Source organism: Pogona vitticeps, chromosome 4 (assembly GCF_051106095.1).
Source record: "Pogona vitticeps strain Pit_001003342236 chromosome 4, PviZW2.1, whole genome shotgun sequence".
Taxonomy (NCBI): domain Eukaryota; kingdom Metazoa; phylum Chordata; class Lepidosauria; order Squamata; family Agamidae; genus Pogona; species Pogona vitticeps.
The window spans coordinates 116,434,072-116,453,674 of NC_135786.1; the positions used below are offsets into that span (position 1 = coordinate 116,434,072).

At 41.1% G+C, this 19,603-nt stretch overlaps 1 protein-coding gene and 1 long non-coding RNA gene across 2 annotated transcripts in view; one reads left to right on the forward strand and one right to left on the reverse strand.

The window, feature by feature from the left end:
- Nucleotides 1-19,603, forward strand: part of CACNA1E (calcium voltage-gated channel subunit alpha1 E) — a 509,386-nt gene that overhangs the window by 403,306 nt on the left and 86,477 nt on the right. Inside the window, exons 25-27 of the mRNA XM_072998149.2 lie at nt 8,989-9,118; nt 12,844-12,903; nt 15,802-15,908. Coding sequence (XP_072854250.2) covers nt 8,989-9,118; nt 12,844-12,903; nt 15,802-15,908 — 297 coding nt within the window. The remainder of the gene's footprint in view (nt 1-8,988; nt 9,119-12,843; nt 12,904-15,801; nt 15,909-19,603) is intronic.
- Nucleotides 1-19,603, reverse strand: part of LOC144588877 (uncharacterized) — a 325,738-nt gene that overhangs the window by 162,941 nt on the left and 143,194 nt on the right. The window lies entirely within an intron of this gene.

Below are 19,603 nucleotides of genomic sequence, written 5' to 3' on the forward strand. Positions count from 1 at the left end.
ATTAAACATCAGAGCTTTATCAATTCTAGCCATTTTCTCCCCTTGCATCTGCACTAAACATTCGAGATAAGCAATGGGGAATTAAAGCCTCCTTTCTAAGTAGATGTTTAACATCAAAATCATATTTTTGCAATCTGAAATACCACTGCATTAATCTTGGGCTTCGATATCTCTGCTTCTCTAAGAATGACAAAGCATTTTGGTCTGCTTGAATTGGATCAGGGCTGTAAATTACAAAGTTGCCTACATAGCCAATCACATAATATAAATCACCAAAGAATTCATCAACCAATTTCTGAAAAGTAACAAAGGTATTTTCCATTCCAGGTGCTAGTTTTCTGAGTTGGTAAATTCCCTGAGGGCAAGTAAATGATGTATAAGGGCGATGTTCCTCTTTAATTAAAATCTGATAAAGCCCTCCTTTTATTCCAATCACAGAAATGTATTCAGCGTTTGCAACAATTTCTACCAACATCTCAACATTGATTGTAGGATTGATTGTAGGGATTGATTCAGTCTTCGTGAACTCATTTAACTGGCTAAAATCTAATTCCACTTTAGGATTAGCTAACACAGACTCCAATATCTGCCCTGGGTTGAATTGATCAATGCCTTCCACGCCTTGGTCCAGAAATGCCACACCCCTGGACACATGTATCACTGAATTAGCTGTGCTATCAGGTTTAGTCACAAGAGGCCGCTGTTGCATCAAAGTTCCTTCGGGAGTACTCTGCATAGCCTCAGAAACAGTATCAGCATTCTCACCACTTCCTTGGAAAATAGGTTGTTGAAAATAAGAGTGGTCCCCAACCTCTGCCTTTCTTTCTAAAGATCTTTCTGAGAAGATCAACTGTGGTACTGGGCCAAAGTTTCCAGACATGGTTTCAGTCTCTGGAGAAACATCAGTACTTTGTAATCCCATAAAGTTAGCGCTTCCCCCTACATTGGTTGTGTTAGAAACAGTCTCACCATCTGACAGGTTCAAATGCAGTTTCTTATCTTGAACCAAGTTTACACAGTCACTTGTACTATTAAAACAATGTGAAAGTTCATGCTGCAAGGTCTCTGTACAAATAACTCCTCCTGTAACATTACTTCCGAACTGCCATGAAGTACACGGGGTCCCTGCCAACCTAACAGGGTCTGATTTCGCTGTTCCCTCTGGACTAAGAGAAGGGGGGTTGTTTGAGATCTGACATGCATCAAGATCTGCTGACACAAGTCTTGGCAAAGAATTGCGCTGAGTCTCTATTACATCATCCTGCTGGTATTTTACTCCCCCATCTTCTGGCAAACCCATAGTCTCATCCTGAATTATTTCAGAATTTCTCACCTGTCCTGTGCTCTGGAAAAGAGCTGAGGTTGGTGCTGAGCTGAATTCCAATGCACTGAAATTCTCTGGAGCACTGCAGTTTTCCCTTGCGTCGTTCGATGCTATTTCCCGGCGAACTTTCTCCTGCATTCCTCTCTCTGCGCGCGGCTCCAGGGCCTGTAAATCCTTTGTTTGGACGGGCGATAAATCGCTGTCTCCTCTGGAATGCTCCTTAGAATTCCACTGGGCCTCGTTAACTCTTTCCACACAAGCATCTTGCATCTTAGGGTCGCTCCCACTTGTTTGGAGCGTCTCATTGCAGTAATCCCCAAAGGAACCCTGCTGAACTTGGAAAAACCTTTGCATCAAGCCAGGTTCTGTGCTTAAAAAACGTTTTAGAAGCATGTTTTCATGGCAAAGCTCCCGTATCAGGCAATCTCTTTCCCTAATTTTCTGCTTGGCTTGCTCGAAAAATCCCGAAGCCACTTCCAAGAGTATATCCACGGTTTTCGACTGGTTTTGCTCCTCCATCTTCTGCTGGCAATCTAGCCTAGGCTAGGTCAGCAAAAACAAACAAAAAGAAAAAAAAATTTAAAAATCTCCTCTGCACCTTTGACCAACTACTGTCACTCAGTGACCCTGAGGTCTGTGAGAAGACAGACAGCTGCCAAACCAAAATACTGAAAAATCCAAAAGGAAGAGAAAAGAAAAACTGTGATCACTCTGTGAACCCTAAAGTTACAGAGATGATCAATGACTGAACTGGGTACAGATAGATACCTCTAAGATCAGGTCATCCCGACAGATGCTGAGATCATAGGGCATGACCCAGATCTAGGCTGGTACACGGCCAGGTGCTCCGGCAAATCCTAAGATTATAGGAGTACACTTAGGCCAAAAAAACAAAACAAAACAAAACAAAACAAACCTGGATGCAAGTCCCAAAACAATGTAGCCAGAGTCATTTATACAATCCTAAGATTGTGAAATGATCTGCTCAACTTGGGTGCAAGCACTCCAAAAATAAAGGACATGCATCTTGGAATTTCTTCACTACAACGTTGTAACAACCTGCACATGCCTACTGATTAAATCCAATTGTTTCCTAACAGTTTGCTTGTCCCACTGGGAATCTCTTTCTTAAAAGAGCACCCCAGATTCTAACACACATTACCACAGCCTGAAGATTTAACACCTCTCACCACAGCCTTTAGATCTAACTGCTGGCAAACAGTGTTTCCTAGGAAATTACTGTTTACACCAAGGGAAGCACCTAGCTCCTTGAAGCCTCAGTGTCCCACTGCAATCAAAACTTAGCTTGTGGATCAGAGTCACTCAAGCTGCCAGATAGAACAAAAATTGGTCATCCTGAGGTACTACAAAACCTAGCACGTGGTCCATCGCGCAGCTGCCACCATGTAAGCAAACACGGGTTCGAAAACACACGTGTTAGCTTGGACAGAGAGCAATCAGGAGTTTGCACATGCTAAAATAGGCTGAAGAGTCCAAATTCAGCTAGCCATGCTACAACACTCCTTCTCGCAGGTCTGCCCACATAAGAACACCCTGGTACTCTCAGATATTATTGTGAAAAAGGTCAAGTGGGCTTTGTAGTCCTTAGACTTAACTTGCACCACTGACAGGACTCTAAGTAAGCTAGGCCGAGGCAGCACTCTCAGATGACCCTATGACAAGTGTACTGTTCAGGAAACCAAATGAGTTTTTATAATCTTTATTTTATTAAAGAAAAAGCATGTTACTAAGTATCAGAGCCAAATTAAACCAAAACAAATAAACTAGCATTGTGCTGTTTAGTTACAAAGATGTAGTGAGGCAAAGAAAACATGAAAAATATAAAAGCGTTCAAAAACCTTATTAAAAATACAAAAAGCCATTGAAAAGAATCAAAACAGTTCCAGTCCAGGAAATCATTAGTAAAACAAAATAATCCATGTAGGTCATAACAAGGCTATAGTCCTCAGTGATCCTATAGAATAAAAATCCCTTAACAAAAGTAAAAATCCCTTATATGTCCCATAGTCCTTAGAAAAGAAAAATCCAGTAAATATACCATAGTCCTTACAAAATTACAAGGGCATAGTCCATATGGAGTATTCCAAGAAAAGAAGTCCATAAAGAATATTCCATAGGTAACAGTCCATAGAAAATAGTCCATGCACAGTCCTTAGGTAAAATCCCATAAGTCTAAAAGTAATCCAGCAAAGCATAGAAACCAGTCCATGTAGGTAGGTCACCAGACTGAAAGGTCGGTCTTGGAAAGACAAAGTCCATAGAGAAAAAGTTCCTTTTTCAAGAGTAACTGGCAAGGACTTAATGCACCTTCCCACGATGTCATCCAATCAGAGTTCGTTACTAGGCAAACAGTCCTGTTACATCACATGAATTCTTTCTCATACGCACCAGATGTTATTTGGGTTACGGTGGTTTCTCAAAGAGTCACAACAATTCCCATCTATCTAATCACACAGAGTCCTTTCTCAGGCCTTCAGAATAACATTCTCTCGGCTCGCCTGGAAAACACTTGTCAGCATAGCAAAGATACTTTATACAAAGAAACAAGATGGAACCTCTCTGGCTTATTTCTTAATTACAAAACCCATATGCCTTTAAAAGATTTTAACTCAAAAACCCATCTCATCACAAGCACGTGTCTCTTAAAGCTAAACAGTTGTTTTCAAATATTCCTATATTATCACCAGCTGATTCAAATAATTGGGAATCAGTTCTTATATATAGACAGTGTCTTATTTCAGTAATAGGAAGATTATTGTCATAACTTGAGACCTCTCCACTAAAAGTATCAATTGTAGAGCCCTCTGCTGGTGTTTCCATGACAACAGGCTCCTCTCTAGGGGAAGCTATCTGATCATTCTGAATACAGTAAACAGATTTGGCCTTGTTTAAATTCATTTTCTGAGGTAAAATTTCTTTATTTTCTTTTGTTTTATGACATTGGGAAGCAATATGGCCCTTCTCATGGCAGTGGAAGCAAATTCGGTCGCTCCATGAGCTTTTTCTAGCTAATTTTTCTTTTCCCTCCAAAATCTGGCTCTTGGCTTGGCCCTGTTCTGAAGGCTTTCCAACAAAATGACCACCCAATTTCTGCTGGCTCTTAACTTGCCCTTTGAAATATTTAGTGTTATCCTCCCATGTTTTCCTCATGTTTTTTCCCTCAGAATACATAGGCTTTCTAATTTGGGAAATGAAATCTGCAATCTCAGCTGCCTGTTTAACATCTGACGGTCGTTTGTCTTTCACCAAGTATTTAATTTCACCATGTAAAAGGGAATAGAACTGTTCCAACCCTATAATATTTTAAAATTGTTGAATTGTCTGCACACCCTCTTGCGCTAACCACTTATCTAAACATTTAACTACATTGGCACCAAGCTGTGTGTAAGATTCATCTGGTTTCTTGGACAGTGTTCTGAATTTCTGTCTCAGCTGTTCTGCATTTATGCCAAACCTAGCAAACACCATCTTTTTAAATTCTGAATAATTTTTAATCATATCGATTGGCATGTCAGCGTAGACTTCAGCCAGACACCCACTAATTTGAGATCTTAAAATTATCATTTTCTCTGACAGAGAAATCTGCACATGCCCTTTCAAAAAGAGTTAAAAATGCTTCGGGACAGTCTCCCTGTTGATAAGAAGGGAATTTCTTTAAATCTGATTTTGACAACTGCCCTCCTTCAGAATTGGAATTTCTGTTATTGTTGTTATTGTTCTGGTTCATTAATTCCAGTCTCTTGATTTCAAAAGACATACGCTCTTTCTCCAGAACGATCTTCTCTCTTTCTAATCTTTCCTCCTTCTCCAGTTCTAATTGCCTCATTCTGAATTCATGTGCTTGTGTTAATTCAAATTTCCTGAGATCTGATAAATCTCTTCTAGAGGACTCTTCCTCTTGCGCTTAATTAAAGCAATCTATATCCAGCAAAAGGCAAAATCTTTCCTCTTCTCCATTAAACTCTTCATCTGAACTAGCTGCCATCTCAGCAGATCTTGGTTCAAGTTCAGTTTTTCTACTACAGGTTAAGGGCATTTTATCTTTCAATCTTTTCAATGACAATATCACAATTTTTCCTCCTACTGTATCTGAATGGAGTTTGTATAAGTTATACTATATCCTTCACCAGAATGTCCAACCCTCAGATATATCACATGCTCTTTCAGACGTTTCCACTGTTTTAACCAACAACCAAAACCCTCCCCCAGGATCTTCCTTCAATCCTTATAAAGGTATTATGATATGTAAATCAGCTTTTAGCCCAACAGTTTAAAATACAACCATGGCACAAATGTTCCTTCTTCTCAAGAAGCCTAGCAGAGTTATTATGTCTCTGGACCTCTATTACCAGAGTCCCACACAATCCAAAGAGAAAATCCAAGCTAACAACAATCACAGGCTTTCAGACCTCAATATTTGTAGAGTTCCAACCTCAATACAATGTTGCAGAATCCCAAACAGCGTTTCACATATCAAATCAAAGCTAGGAAAAATTCCCAGGCTTTCCCACCTCAATATTTGTACAGTTCCAACACCAGTGCGATATTCCAGAGTCCCAAAAGGCTTTCCACATATCAAATCTGATATATTTGTAATCCAAACTGCTCCTTACGCAATGTAAGAGGTGTGTTGAGGCTGTCATTCAGCTTTTCCTCCAGTAGGTGTCCTTATAATCCACTGTATGTTCCTTCCATTAATCCATAAATCCAGTCAACAACTCCAGTCCTGGTTTTCCCAGTTCCATAGTCCACCCTCGGCGACAGTGTCTTTCTCCCCTTGGAATGAGTTAGCTTCTCCCAGTATATACTATAGCCCTTTACAGTTGTAGCCTCTGAGGGGGATCTTCCAAAGCTTCCCCACCCCCAGGAATATTATACAGTTCCAAAATTTTGATGGCACTCTGTCTATAACTGTTGAGAAATCTGCAACACAATGTTGTGTTTTTCACTCTGTTTTCCTGATAGATAACAGCTTTAAGTCCAGTCCGTAGTTGTATTATGTCACCCTGGAATTATTTCCAGAATCAGTTTTTTTCCTCAGTCTCTCAGTGTTCGGCCTTGACCAGCCCGCAGGCTAAAAGTTAGTTTCACTTTCTGAGGCAGCAGGACTGATAAGCAAGCTAGTCACTTCTTCCCTTCTTTTGGCCAAATATTCTGCACTCTAGTTTCTTTTTCGGCTTTATGGGGCTGTTCATAAATCAAAGGCTTCAACTTACTTTATTGTTGTCAGTTTTCAACACAGTATCTGTTTGTTCTCCTGTCCTCTATAGGGGGTGGGTTACTCACAGCTTCATTGCCCAATATGGATCCCACATTTGATCTGTGCTCGGGTGATCTCTTCAGAGGGAAGAAATATCAGGTTGCTGCCTGGCTTCCTTTCCCCTCTGTTGCTCACCAACTGCTCCAGGGAGACTTCTCCTAGTCTCCCCTTTAGTCCTTCATCTTCTGAAGGACCCCCAGACCAGGCGGTTCCAGCTTTCCTCAGGAGCTTATTCAGATATATGTGAACCAAAAGATAAAGAAATGAAATAGCGGTACATCTACTCAATGGAGATGGAAAAATGATAACAGATGACAAAGAAATGGCAGTAATGGGAAAATTAAACAGACTATGAACTTCCAAACAAAGTGCAGAATTACAGCTGGAGATTGATGAACAAATAGTCAAGGAATACCTTTCTACCTTGAAGAAGTACAAATCTCCAGGGCCAGATGATCTGCAGCCAAGAGTCCTGAAGGAAATGGCTGAAGAACTCTCAGAACTGCTGTCCATTATTTTCTTGAAATCATGGGAAATGAGGGAGGTGTCAGAGGCTTGGAGGAGGGCCAATGCTGTCCCTATCTTGAAAAAGTGCAAAAAAGAGGAACCTGGGAACTACAGGCCAGTCAGCCTAACATCAATCCCAGGTAAAATTCTGGAACACATCATAAACCAGTCATTCTGCAAGCACCTAGAAAACAATGCAGTAATAACTAGAAGCCAACACGGATTTGTCAAGAACAAATCCTACCAAACTAATTTGATCTTGTTTTTTGATCAGGTCACCTCTCTGATAGACAGAGGGGATGCTGTAGATGAATTATATCTTGACTTCAGCAAAGCTTTTGACAAAGTGCCCCATGATATCCTGATTAGCAAGCTAACTAGGTGTGGACTGGATAGATCAAGTGTCAGGTGGATACACAATCGGCTACAGAACCATACTCAGAGGGTGACGATTAATGGGTCCTTCTCTAACTGGGAGGAGGGAACAAGTGGGGTACCCCAAGGCTCAGTCCTGGGTCCGGTGCTCCTCAACATTTTTATTAATGACTTGGATGAGGGAATGCAAGGAATGCTTGACAAATTTGCAGATGAAATTGATTGGGTGGAATAGTTAATACCCTAGAAGACAAAATTCAAAATTATCTGGATAGACTGGAGCACTGGGCTGAAAACAACATAATGAAGTTGAAACCAAATTCACAGTTACAAGAGGGGGAATACTTGGCTCAGCAATGCTACAGGGGAGAAGGATTTTGGAATTGTCGTAGATCAAAAGCTGAATATGAGCCAACAGTGCAATGTGGATACAAAAAAGGCAAATGCTATTTTAGGCTGCATTATCAGAAGTATAGTTTCCAGATCACATAAGGTGTTAGTTCCCCTCTATTCAGCACTGGTTTGGCCTCACCTTGGGTATTGTGTCCAGTTCTCAACACAGCACTTCAAGGAGGATGCTAACAAATTGGAACAAGTTCAGAGGAGGGAGACAAGGGTGATCTAGAAACCAAACCCTATGAGGAAAGACTGAAAAGAACTGGGCATGTTTAGCCTTGAGAAAAGAAGACAGAGGGGTAATATGTTAGCACTTTTTCAAATACTTAAAAGGCTGTCATACAGAGGAGGAGCAGGATCTGTTATCTATCATCTGTTCTCGATCAGGACACGCAACAAAGGGCTCAAGTTACAGGAAGCCAAATTTTGATTGAACTTCCTAACTGTTAGAGCAGTAAGACAGTGGAACCAATTACCTCAAGAGGTGGTGAGTGCCCCAACATTGGAGGTATTCAGGAGAAATCTAGACAACCACCTGGCAGATATCCTTTGATTTGTATTCCTGCATCAAGGACGGAGTTGTACTCAATGGCCTTATTGGCCCTTTCCAGCTTCACTATTCTATGATTTTATTATTCTATTTTTGCTTCAAGCACCAAACTATCTGAGAATTTTACATTGGGATCAGAGACTTTTGTAAAATTTTGATATATTCATATGGATTTTTCAGCCTTTTTTCTTTCCATAAAAAAGAATCTTAAAGAGGACAGGACTGCTGTAAGAAGGCCTTTTCATGGCAGTGATAGGAGCGGAGTGTCTGTCTGATCTCCTGCATCCACCCCAATTCATGGGCTGACTCTGGTGGAACTGTGAAAAAAATGGAGGCATTTGGAAATTTGTTTTTTTGGAGGGAGTGGGAGGTTTTTGTGCTACCTTCCTACAGAGGCTTCGATTACTTTGAAGATGCACATGAAGTGCTCAGAAAACCCTGAAATGATGTATGAGTGCACAGTTTGATAAGTCTTTTCAAAGACAAGAACTGTGTATGAGGTCAGGGCAGTGCATTAGCTGTTGCAGTGACAAATCTGTGTTGTTTCTCTGACAGAATCCGGAGGGCCTGCCATTACATCGTCAACCTGCGCTATTTTGAGATGTGCATTCTTCTGGTGATTGCAGCAAGCAGCATTGCATTGGCAGCAGAGGACCCTGTCCTGACCAACTCAGACAGGAATAAAGTGAATACTCTTTTTCTTGACTATTCTGCCCTAACGTAAGAGCATAATGTAAATGAGCTCCAGTTCCTCAGCAGCAGACCCATTTTATAGGCCAGTGAAGAGTTGAACTGTTTGTTCAGGAGACTCAATGGGTACAGCTCTTGCTGGGCTAGGCCACCTCAGACTACACCTGAGGTTTAAATGTTTGGATGCCTCTCTATTAGTCAGTCGGTCGGTTGGTCGGTTAGTCAATCTCTGTAAATCCTGACATCGCTATACAGTGGTGCCTTGCTTAACGACCGTGCCGTTTAACAATGAATCCGCATAGTGATGTCGCTTTTGCGATTGCAAAAGCGATCGCATTGTGACATTTAGATAGGCAAAAACTCGCATTGTGATGATCGGTAAGCGTTTCGCATACCGATCTTCGCATTGCGATGTTTTTACAACAGCTGATCGGCGGTTCCAAAAGGGCCGCCGAGTGCCCAAAATGGCCACCGCAAGTGTTTTCGCGCCCTGCCCTCGCTTACCGAGAGCGCGAAAATGGCGGCGCTATGGAGGAACTTCGCTGAATGGTGAGTTTGGGCCCCATAGGAATGCATTAAACTAAGTTTAATGCGTTCCTATGGGGTTTTTCGATCCGTTTAGCGATGTTTTTGCATAGTGATGATTAATCCGGAACGGATTAACGTCGCTATGCGGGGCACCACTGTATATTTATTAAAAGTAGTGTGCCGGAGAGATGTCTGTCCTAATAATCTCCTTGGCAGGCTGGTGTTGTTTGTTCTTTCATATGCTGATTCTAGTGCTGATAAGACTCAGTTCTCTCTCTCCATTCTATTACAGTAGTGCCTGGCATTACAACGTTAATTCGTTCCAGCGAAATCGCTGTAGAACGAAAATGTCATAAAGCGATTTTTAAAAGCCCATAGAAACACATTAAAACCTGGTTAATGCGTTCCTATGGGCTGGAAACTCACGTTCCAGCGAAGATCCTCTATAGCGTGGCCATTTTCGCTGCCTGTGCAGCGAGGAATCCGTCCCAGAAAACAGCAGGCGGCCATTTTGTTTACCTGGTGGCCATTTTGAAACTGCCGATTAGCTGTTAAAAAATCATCGCTTTGCGAGAATCAGTTCCCGAAGCAGGGAACCGATCATCACAAAGCGAAATTCCCCCATAGGGAACATCGTTTTGTGATTGCTTTTGCAGTCACAAAAACATTGACGTCAAGCGGTTTCATCGTTAAACGGAGCGCCCGTCTTGTGGGGCACCACTGTATCTTTTCTCTCGATCCATTAGGTTGTATAGCACCCTAGCTTCCTTTGGAAAGAAGGGTGTCATGTAAAACTAATTACCTATTGCTTAGTCAGCAACAGCAGTTATGAGGAGGTATAGGATCATGCAGTTTGTCGGTCTCGGTATGAACGGTACATTCCAATGTGCCTCTTCTGATTGTTTCAACTCATATCAAGAAGTGCAGCTTTACTAACTTGTACTGGTGGGATTCATTTCCTAAAATGCTGTGCTGATAGAACCGCCTGTGGTTTTGCTCTGCATAATGGTACGAAGCTTGTCTTGACTTCTAGTCTTTTGGTGTGTGCTGGCCTAGGAATAGGAGTTCTTATAGGGCCTGCCTCTGTGTGGCGCTGACTGTGGAGTAATTACAGGTGTCACCGCACAGTGCAAGAAGAGTGGTTGTCTAAATCCCTCTCAGGCAGCCATCATAGAAGCAGACGGTTGCCTTTGTTCTTTCATACCAGACAGCTACCACATTTGATGCTTGCCATGACTTGGTCCCCATCCCAGCCAATGGGAATATGAGTCCAGACCCCTGTCCAGGAAAGATACAAAATGTCAGGACAAGAGTTGATACACATTTTTTTACTGCCATAGATTAAAAAAAGAGTTAGCAACATCAATATGCACCTTTTGCAATAATCAGGGCTGGCATCTGTGCCTCTGAGGACAGGATGAAGCAAAAACAGAAGTGAAGCACAGAGATGAAACAAGAACAGGTGTCAAACTACCCAGCAGACTTTGTCCAGAAATGTTTGGGTACTCGGGGAGTATCACAAGGCACACTCCAGGCTGCTATTGCAAATAGGCTTCATTAGCTGGTGTGGCTTGCCTCCTGGTGGCCCCCTCCTTTGGTGGGAATGGGACATTCAGAGCTTTGAAAAGCGACTTTTGGGGGAGGGGCTACCAGTCCCCTGGCCATTTGCCATGCTAGCTGGGGCATTTTATGGACTGAATAGCTCAGTGAGCTGGTGTACCTGGCAATGGAGGCAGGGTCAGGAGTTCAGTTCCCCACTGTGCCTCCTGATAGAATAGCCAGGCTGTGTAGCCTTGGGTAAGCTACACAGTCCCAGAGCCCTCTCAGAAGATGGGAATGGTAAATCAGCTCTGAATATTTTACACCTAGGTCCCAAGGCCACACAGGCTGGCTCTTCTCCTAGGAAGCACAATGGGGGATTGAACTCCCAGTCTCTGGCTTTGCAGTCAAAATCTCCACAGGCAACACACAAATGTTTTACTAAATTCTGAGTGGGGTGGAAACCTAGGAGGCAGGGCTTACATACAGTACATACCTCATTCCCTCCGTACATTTAGCCCTACATAGATTTGGGCATGATGCATTAATCCTAGTGTTGGGTTGGGAGCTCTAGTTACTTTAACGTAAGTAAAATTAATGAAAAATCTCAAGGCACTTTAAAAACTAGCAAGCTAATTAAATGTGGGTTTTCTAAGCACGCATCCCAACATAACACCATAGGTACCTTCATATCTTTCTTTGGGTAGATGATATCTCACGAACAACAACAACAAAACAGAAAGCAGCTGCCAGAGGATCTTAGGCCTGACGTGGGTTGACACTCAGGAAAAGTTTTCCCTGCTAGAGGAATGCAAGTGCATAGTGGGGTAATTTCACTCTGATAACAGTGCTATTCACTTCCAGAAGAAAAGCTTCCCCCAAGGAATTTAAGATATGAACGTTGCAAATATTATTTACCAAAATAGATCTGTACCAATATTCTGTATTTGACTTCAAGGGTGAATGTGTTGTAATATTTATATTCCACATGTATAATAACTTTCAAGTTTACATTGAAAACAGTTTGGTGCCTTGTCTTGTGCTGGGATACTTCTGTTAGTTAGCTGTGTGCCATCAGGTGGGAACCAACTTATAGCAACCTTAATAGGGCTTTCAAGGTTAACGAGATATAAAAGAAATGGTTTTGCCAGTTCCGCTTCCCCAGTGCTTTTCCATGGCTAAGTAGGAATTTGAACCCTGGTCTCCAGAGTCCTTGTCTGTTACTCTGTCCTTTACACCACAGTGGCTAGATTGATACATTGCAACCTAATATTAATTTCTTTTTAAGATCCTGTAGATTCTTTAGATGCATCTGATCCTTAAGATCAGTTGCTTCTAAAGAAGTCATCTCCTGTACCCAAAGTTTTATGTCATAATTAATATCTCAAGTTAATAAGCTGCTGTAGTACTCTTTGTTGACTTCATTGCAAAAAATTAGGCAGCTGCTCTCTGGAAAATCTTAACATAAACCTGAGGGAGAATTTTCAGAGAAATGACATTTTTATGCATGTAGAGGGAAACTGGATGAAGAAGCATAGAAGACTATTGACCAACATATTTAGAAGTATTCTGAGAGTCTAATGTGATTCTTACTTAAATATGTGAGTGTTCTCATTTGAAATATATCCTTCAGCCTCTCATTCATATTTGCAGGTCCTGAGATACTTTGACTATGTTTTCACTGGTGTGTTTACCTTTGAGATGGTTATTAAGGTAAGAGACAAAAGACAATTATTTCAATTAATCAATGGAAAGAATATAGATTTCATATTCATTTCATACAAACTTCATATTCATTTCAAACACTGTGCTTTGTTATCTCAGTAAAACAGAGGCTAATTATATATATATATATATATATATCAACGTTGGCTGATAGCAGGGTTTTTGTGTTTTTTTGCCCTCTAAGCATTTCTTGAATAAGAAAGAAAAGAAAATACATGAAACTTTCTGTGATTTCAGTAAACAGGGCTGACTGCCAGGTTGAACAGCCAGGTCTTGCAGAAATTGGTCTCAAACATTCTTTCTTGAAATTTGCAACTCGTTGAAAATACTGGTCCTCTTCAAGTGCCAGTTAGAGATGGGCAGGAACCACTGGTGGTTCATGACGATTCGTTTATTAGCCAAACAGGTGTTCAGCATTTCCAAGCCCTGCCCCCCTCCTGTGGGTGCCCACTCAGATGCAGTACTCAGGCTTCCCTGCCCTGCCTCCTCCGGGTGCTGCCTCTGAGTGGGTGCCTGCTGGAGGAGGCAGGGCTGGACAGTGCCAAACAGCTGTTCCGCTGATAAACAAACTGGCACAAACTGCCAAATCAACATTTCATGCCCATCTCTAGTGCCAGTAGCTTTCTGGGCTGTTTAGCTTGTCCCTGCTGACATTGCCATGCCTTTGCTCTTTCCTTTATAAACTTTCCCCGCCTATTAGGAAATTCTGCCACGGCACTTCTGTGTACAACTTACAAGATACTGTACCATGTTTTGCTCTTCACTTTGCTTTTTTTTCTGTGTTTTTTTAACCCTACTCAAACTCTTCTCAGCTCTTTGGTCCTTCTGGTCCCATTTTCTGCTCTTCCTTATGTCTGTGCCCTAAATATTTAGACTGCCTCCTGGGAAATGACCTTGGTTTGATTATCTGATTGATGGCTTTGCTTTGCACTTTGTTCATCTGAATCCTGGGTCTGGCTTTTGGGAAGAGTGCAGAGCATGTTAATGCATCTAGTGGAGTTAAGGCTAGGGTAGCTCAGTACACTTGCTCACAGAGGCAAAACAGAGAGAGAGAGAGAGAGAGAGGTTGACATACCAGGAGCCAGCTGGAGTAGCAATTAAGCAATTAAGCCTTACTTGAACAGGGGACAACAGGAAAGTGTCTTCCATTGTACATATGTCACTACTGAGAGCAGGAATCTAAGTCATGTGGTGCAGAGAAGCTGTACAGTGCGAGTGAAGCTCTGTGCAGATGTTTGGGAGAAAGCAAGCAAAAGAGTAGTACTGAAGGCTTGTGTAAAGGAGAAAAAGTGGATTTTATCCTTAATGAATCCCACTTGCTCAGCACTTAACTGAGTCTGCAAAAATCAGGCATGATATGAAAAGCTGCTGAGCCTTTGATGTAGTCTCAGTTTACAGTGACAAATTCTATGACTTCCTCCTTGTGGGTGGCAAGTGTTGGCTTCATTGGGAACAGAATGTGAAGCAGTTTCTGAAGTGGAAAGAGAAAATTAGATATACCCCTCCTACTTTTTTTAGTAGAATCTTTTGCACATCCCTGTCATGTCTCAAATGTCACTCCCACAGAGCAGTACTTCTAAATTAAGTACCACATTTGTGTTTGGAAAGCTAAACTGGCATGCTAATTTTTATAAGTTTCCAGTAGAGTGGAAAGTTTTTGCAGCTTATCTAATCTGGGATCCTGTTATGAATCAAGATCTTCTATGGCATGCTATATTTAAATTTATTTATTTATTTATTTATTTATTTATTTATTTATTTATTTATTTATTTATTTATTTATTTATTTAAATTTATACTCCACCCATCTAGACCGAAGTCTACTCTTTAGGGAAATAAGTTGGGCTGAATCAGTGATTATGCATTCTGTTTCCATCAGTGGCCTATCATATTATCTCCTGGGGAGCTACAGGCAATCCTCCCTTGCCTTTTGTCACTCAGCATCTAGTGTTCCGAGCCAGACCATTCTGGAATATCAAGACTCCATTTTCATTAGTTGGAAGCATCATCCACAAAGTTATCCATGTACAACTGTACATACTAGCAGCTGCCACCAGCCAGTGACTCCTTGAAAGCAGAACTGGCATAAGCATGTGGCATCGTCACGCAAATGTCAGGCTCCAGAAAGGGTTACTTTAAGAAGAGATGAAACATAACAAGGCAGAGGGGGACAAAGTGTGCCCATCCACATGTTGTTGGGTTGCAGCTCCCATGAGCCTTAGCAACCATTGCTAATGATGAAGAATGCTGGGAGTTCAAGTCCAAAGATATCTGGAGGGGGACACTTGACTTATTCTTAAAACAATAAGAAATAAGTGCCAGCAACATACCCTCTCATTTGCAGCCCCGCCGGTTGGGGCTTCACCTCTCTCGCACACAACTGCGTACATGCATGACTCCACCTCCCTCCCCACATGCAGGATTCAACCACGATTGGAACCAAAGGAACCAAAGAATGCAATCAATCACTGCATGGGGTAGGGAGAGAGCTGCATGGAAGGAGACGGAGTCATGCGAGCCTGTGCAGGGCTTAGAGGGAACCTTGGGTGCCAGAGTGGCAAAGAAGGAGAAAGTGGCTTTAGGCCACCACAGCAATAGGTGTTTTTGTTTATTTGATTAAAGAGGTTTTAGAAGGTTATCCTCCTCAACCCAAATTAGTATTATTAGACTGAAAAAGAAATTTGATAGATATTTTGTGGACACTTTGAAATGTTACCTCCCTATTGCAGAGAGAAGTTGGAATTAATTCTGAGGGTTGAACAACATGCAATGTGAAATATATATTATGCAGCTGAAAGCTATTTCAGCTGGGCACTTTGGTTATATCATATTGAGGTCTCTTCTGCATCTGAATCTCTGACCAAATTCCCTCCACCTTTTCCACAGATGATAGATCAAGGATTAATACTGCAAGATGGCTCCTATTTCCGGGATTTGTGGAACATCCTGGATTTCATTGTGGTGGTTGGAGCACTGATGGCCTTTGCCTTAGCGTAAGTGTCTATATTTTAGGATTTTTTTTCCTTCTGTAGACAGATCCTGAGTTTGGAAATACTCGTCACACAGTTCAGGATTCTTCAGCCAATGCTGTTCTTGCTCAGGAATTCCCCAGGTTGGTATTTTAAGACCGTCAACCAAATGAGCACCATTTTTCCTCATGTCTGCCTGCAACATAGCCATGGGGCAGAATAGTGTTTGTAGTGATTAAATATGAGGAAAGTGACAGTGGATGACTGTGATGTTCTATGGGAAGAAAGATCATAAGGATGTAGTTTTGTGGCTACATCTTTAATTGTATTTTGCCCTTGGAACATATGCAATATAATAAGGGAACTAATGTATATACACACATACAGTGTAGGTGCTTCTCCTTCTCCTCACTCTCTTTCTCTCTGTCTCACACATGCACACCCCTAAACCGGCAATCCATTCAACCCAAGCAGAAGCATGTTTCCTCTTCTGGGGTTGGTCAATCGTAATATTTAAATTGTATGTTATATTTTTTTCAAGTGTGTTCAAGTTAATTCATAATCACCATATTTAGGATATCTGCTATATAGGCAGTGCAGGTAAGACAGGAATCTCTGAATAGTTGTTGTAATTTCATCTGTTCTTTAACTTTGGGCACATAAGCATTACAAAATTAAAGAATTTTTTTTTAAAAAGTCTTAATGGTAGGGGTGAACTTCAAATAGTCCCTGAGGAGCAGCATTTTTTGTGAGAGTTTTGTGAGAGAGGAACCTATGATCCTCCCATAGAAACCAGTCCTCTAATTACCTTGAATGAAAGCCATGGGAAATAGATCAAGGTAGGTCTGTGGTATGGATGTGTGTCTGAATTACACTATACATACAGTGCATGGAACAAACCCGTGATGTTTTGTTATTGCTCAGTTTGTATAGAGAAGCAGGGACAATTCAGAGCAAAGAGTTAGCTAGGTTTGTATATGCTCAATCCCTTTCTCACCCACTGCTTCTCTGCTCCAATTCTCCCTATCCGTCAACTTTATCACACACATATACACAAACATAGGGCTCCAAATGTGTATCACACACATACACATACAAAAGCATAGGGTTCCATTTGTGTGTCTCCTCTCTCGCAGTAAGTTTTGTGTTTGGCCTATGTTGTGTCTACAGTTTAAGATAAAAATGAACAGCACTGTTTTTGTTTAGCTTTTTTGTATTCAGGGGTATGGCGTATAAGCTTGCCTCGAACATTCCTCCACATGGAAACACTCAAGGGCTATGTCAAATCTTGCTTACGGTCAAAGGGGCTATGAACAGGTAGATCCATGATTAGGGCCTATAATTTTTTTGAACAACCAAAAGTCCAAAGCAGTTGCTTATTTGAAAATTGGAGAATTCCAGCCAATTATAAATCCCTACAGACTATGTTTTTGATCGGTTTATTTTTATATCCCTTTTTTCTCCCCAAACAAGGACTCAACATGATGCCCAACAAGACTGTGTACAGATAAAAACACGGAAAGTAATGGGCCAGTATCCTTTTCTTATTCTCATTCCATTGACTGAGTGGGATTTGGATAAGTGTTGACTTATCATTTACCAGTGGGATCTATTCTGGCAATATTACAACTAGATCACAGTATTAAAACTCAGTTGAATAAATTATACTATTAAAATTCAATTCATTAAAAGCAATTTAACAGCCCACTATTTTTAAAAATCACATCACTTTAAAAGTACTGTACAGAACTCACCTGCTGTAAGCCCCTTTTCCAGCCCCCAGTCAATTGTCAATAGCCTGCTTGAAGAGAAAGCTGTTACTATTGAAAGACAGCAGGGAACAAGTAGCTGCATAGGCATGGGACTTTTGTGTTTCTTTGACTTCTGTCCCAAGTATTTATGATGAATTCTCCCACCTGCTATTCTGGGAGCTTTCGTGAAAAAAATAAAGTCCTCACAGGCGTTCTTACAGATGGTTTCTGCAAGTGCAGAATAAAGGCTCTAAAAGCCATTTATCTGCTTATGAGAAAGAAAAAGGAAAAATGTGGTCATGGCTAAGTTTCATGGGAGCCGCAAGGGATTAGGGGATTACTGGTCTCTCTGGCCATTAGACTGTATCCAGAGCACCTCTCAAAAAACTACCAGTCCCCAAATTCCTCCCCTTCCCTTTTCTTCTTTACAACTAGATAATGGTTGCCAGAGCCTTCATTCCTCACCTGTTTAACTGAAACTCCTGTGCGGATTTTTAATTTCTTGGCTAAAGCCCTAAGAATTCACCATGAATTCTCCTAACCAGAATTCCTGGGAGAGGAAGTCCAAAAAGTACAACATCCCATGCTAGTCTGTCTTGGAAAGGAGCTCCACAGCCTGTGAGCAGCTGCCAAGAAAGTAATGATTTTCTGTATGGCTATCTATGTGATACATGTAGTTTCAAACAGGTTTGTCATAAATACAGACACCTAATGCTAAAAAAGAACATACAATATAAAGTGTCATTACTAAAACAGAATGAGTGAAACATGGGTTCTAGAATGCAGAGATGAGCCATGTGTGTCAGGTTATGAAGGTTATCAGATGAGGTTGATGCTCTTCTCAGATGCAAATCTTCTTCCAACAGTCTCCTCCTTGTTCCTTTGCTGTCTACTGATGGCCCATTTCCTGATCTTTTCTGTTTTCTTTCCATCTGTCTATCGATCTGGCTTTGTGACTGTACATCTGGGCCTTTAACCACAGGAATGCTTTGGGGTAATTATCTTTTTTTTTCCTCTTGGGGGGGTGGAATAAAAGTGAGAGAAACAGAGCTTGAGTGAAGAATGTGATTTATTTCTGTTTCTGTCATGTTACTATCAGTTCATGTCATTTTTTTATTCTGGAAAATTGCGCTATCAAAGACACAATGCAACTGCTACAAGAGGAGTTGCATTGCTACACAAGGAGCATTTTGAAGCCATGGTTGGTTCTGATATGTGCTTTCTGAGTGCTATAAATAGTTATGAAGTGTTCTATGCAGAGACACAAAGCAAAACCCACACTCCAATTAGTGCTGCAGTATGGTTCAGCCTACATCAACCACATAGCAGAGCAGCAGGGTCTCATATAAGGTCGTTAAAACTTCTTGAAATGTCCACTTTCTGTTTGTTGTTGTTGTCTCATGTGTGAGTAGTAGCTAGTCACAACATCGTTATGGGGAGAGAGGTGTTGGAAGGCTCACATAAGGAATGAATGTTGTTCTGTGATACAAATATGGAAGGATATATGAATCCTTGTTTACTTGCAGATTTGTATTAAAACTTAGAATAGTTTCATTTTGAGAATTATATTCTGGTTTCTATGGAGGAAGCTCATTTTCATATTCTTTTAATTATCAGGAAGTGACCATTTTGTTACATAAAATATGACAGTTTTGTCCATCTGGTTAGTAATTTTAGAGTCACATTCTTGAAAATTAACACAGTTCCTTGTCAACATGATTAATTTGGAAAATACTAGAACATTTTTATAAAGTGTAATGGGCTTCTAATGCTTCTTTTTTTGAAAAAATAACTCTTATATTGGTATATCAGTAAACTGACCTTGAACTTGCTAGTTGCAATCACCTCTTGGTGCAATGATGACTTCCTGAGGAACAGGACAGGGTTGTTGTACCTGTAGCACTTTTGTGGAGGGAAAGTCAGAGGGCTTTGTTTCCTCTGTCCTGCAGCTGCTGTGACTACAGGAGC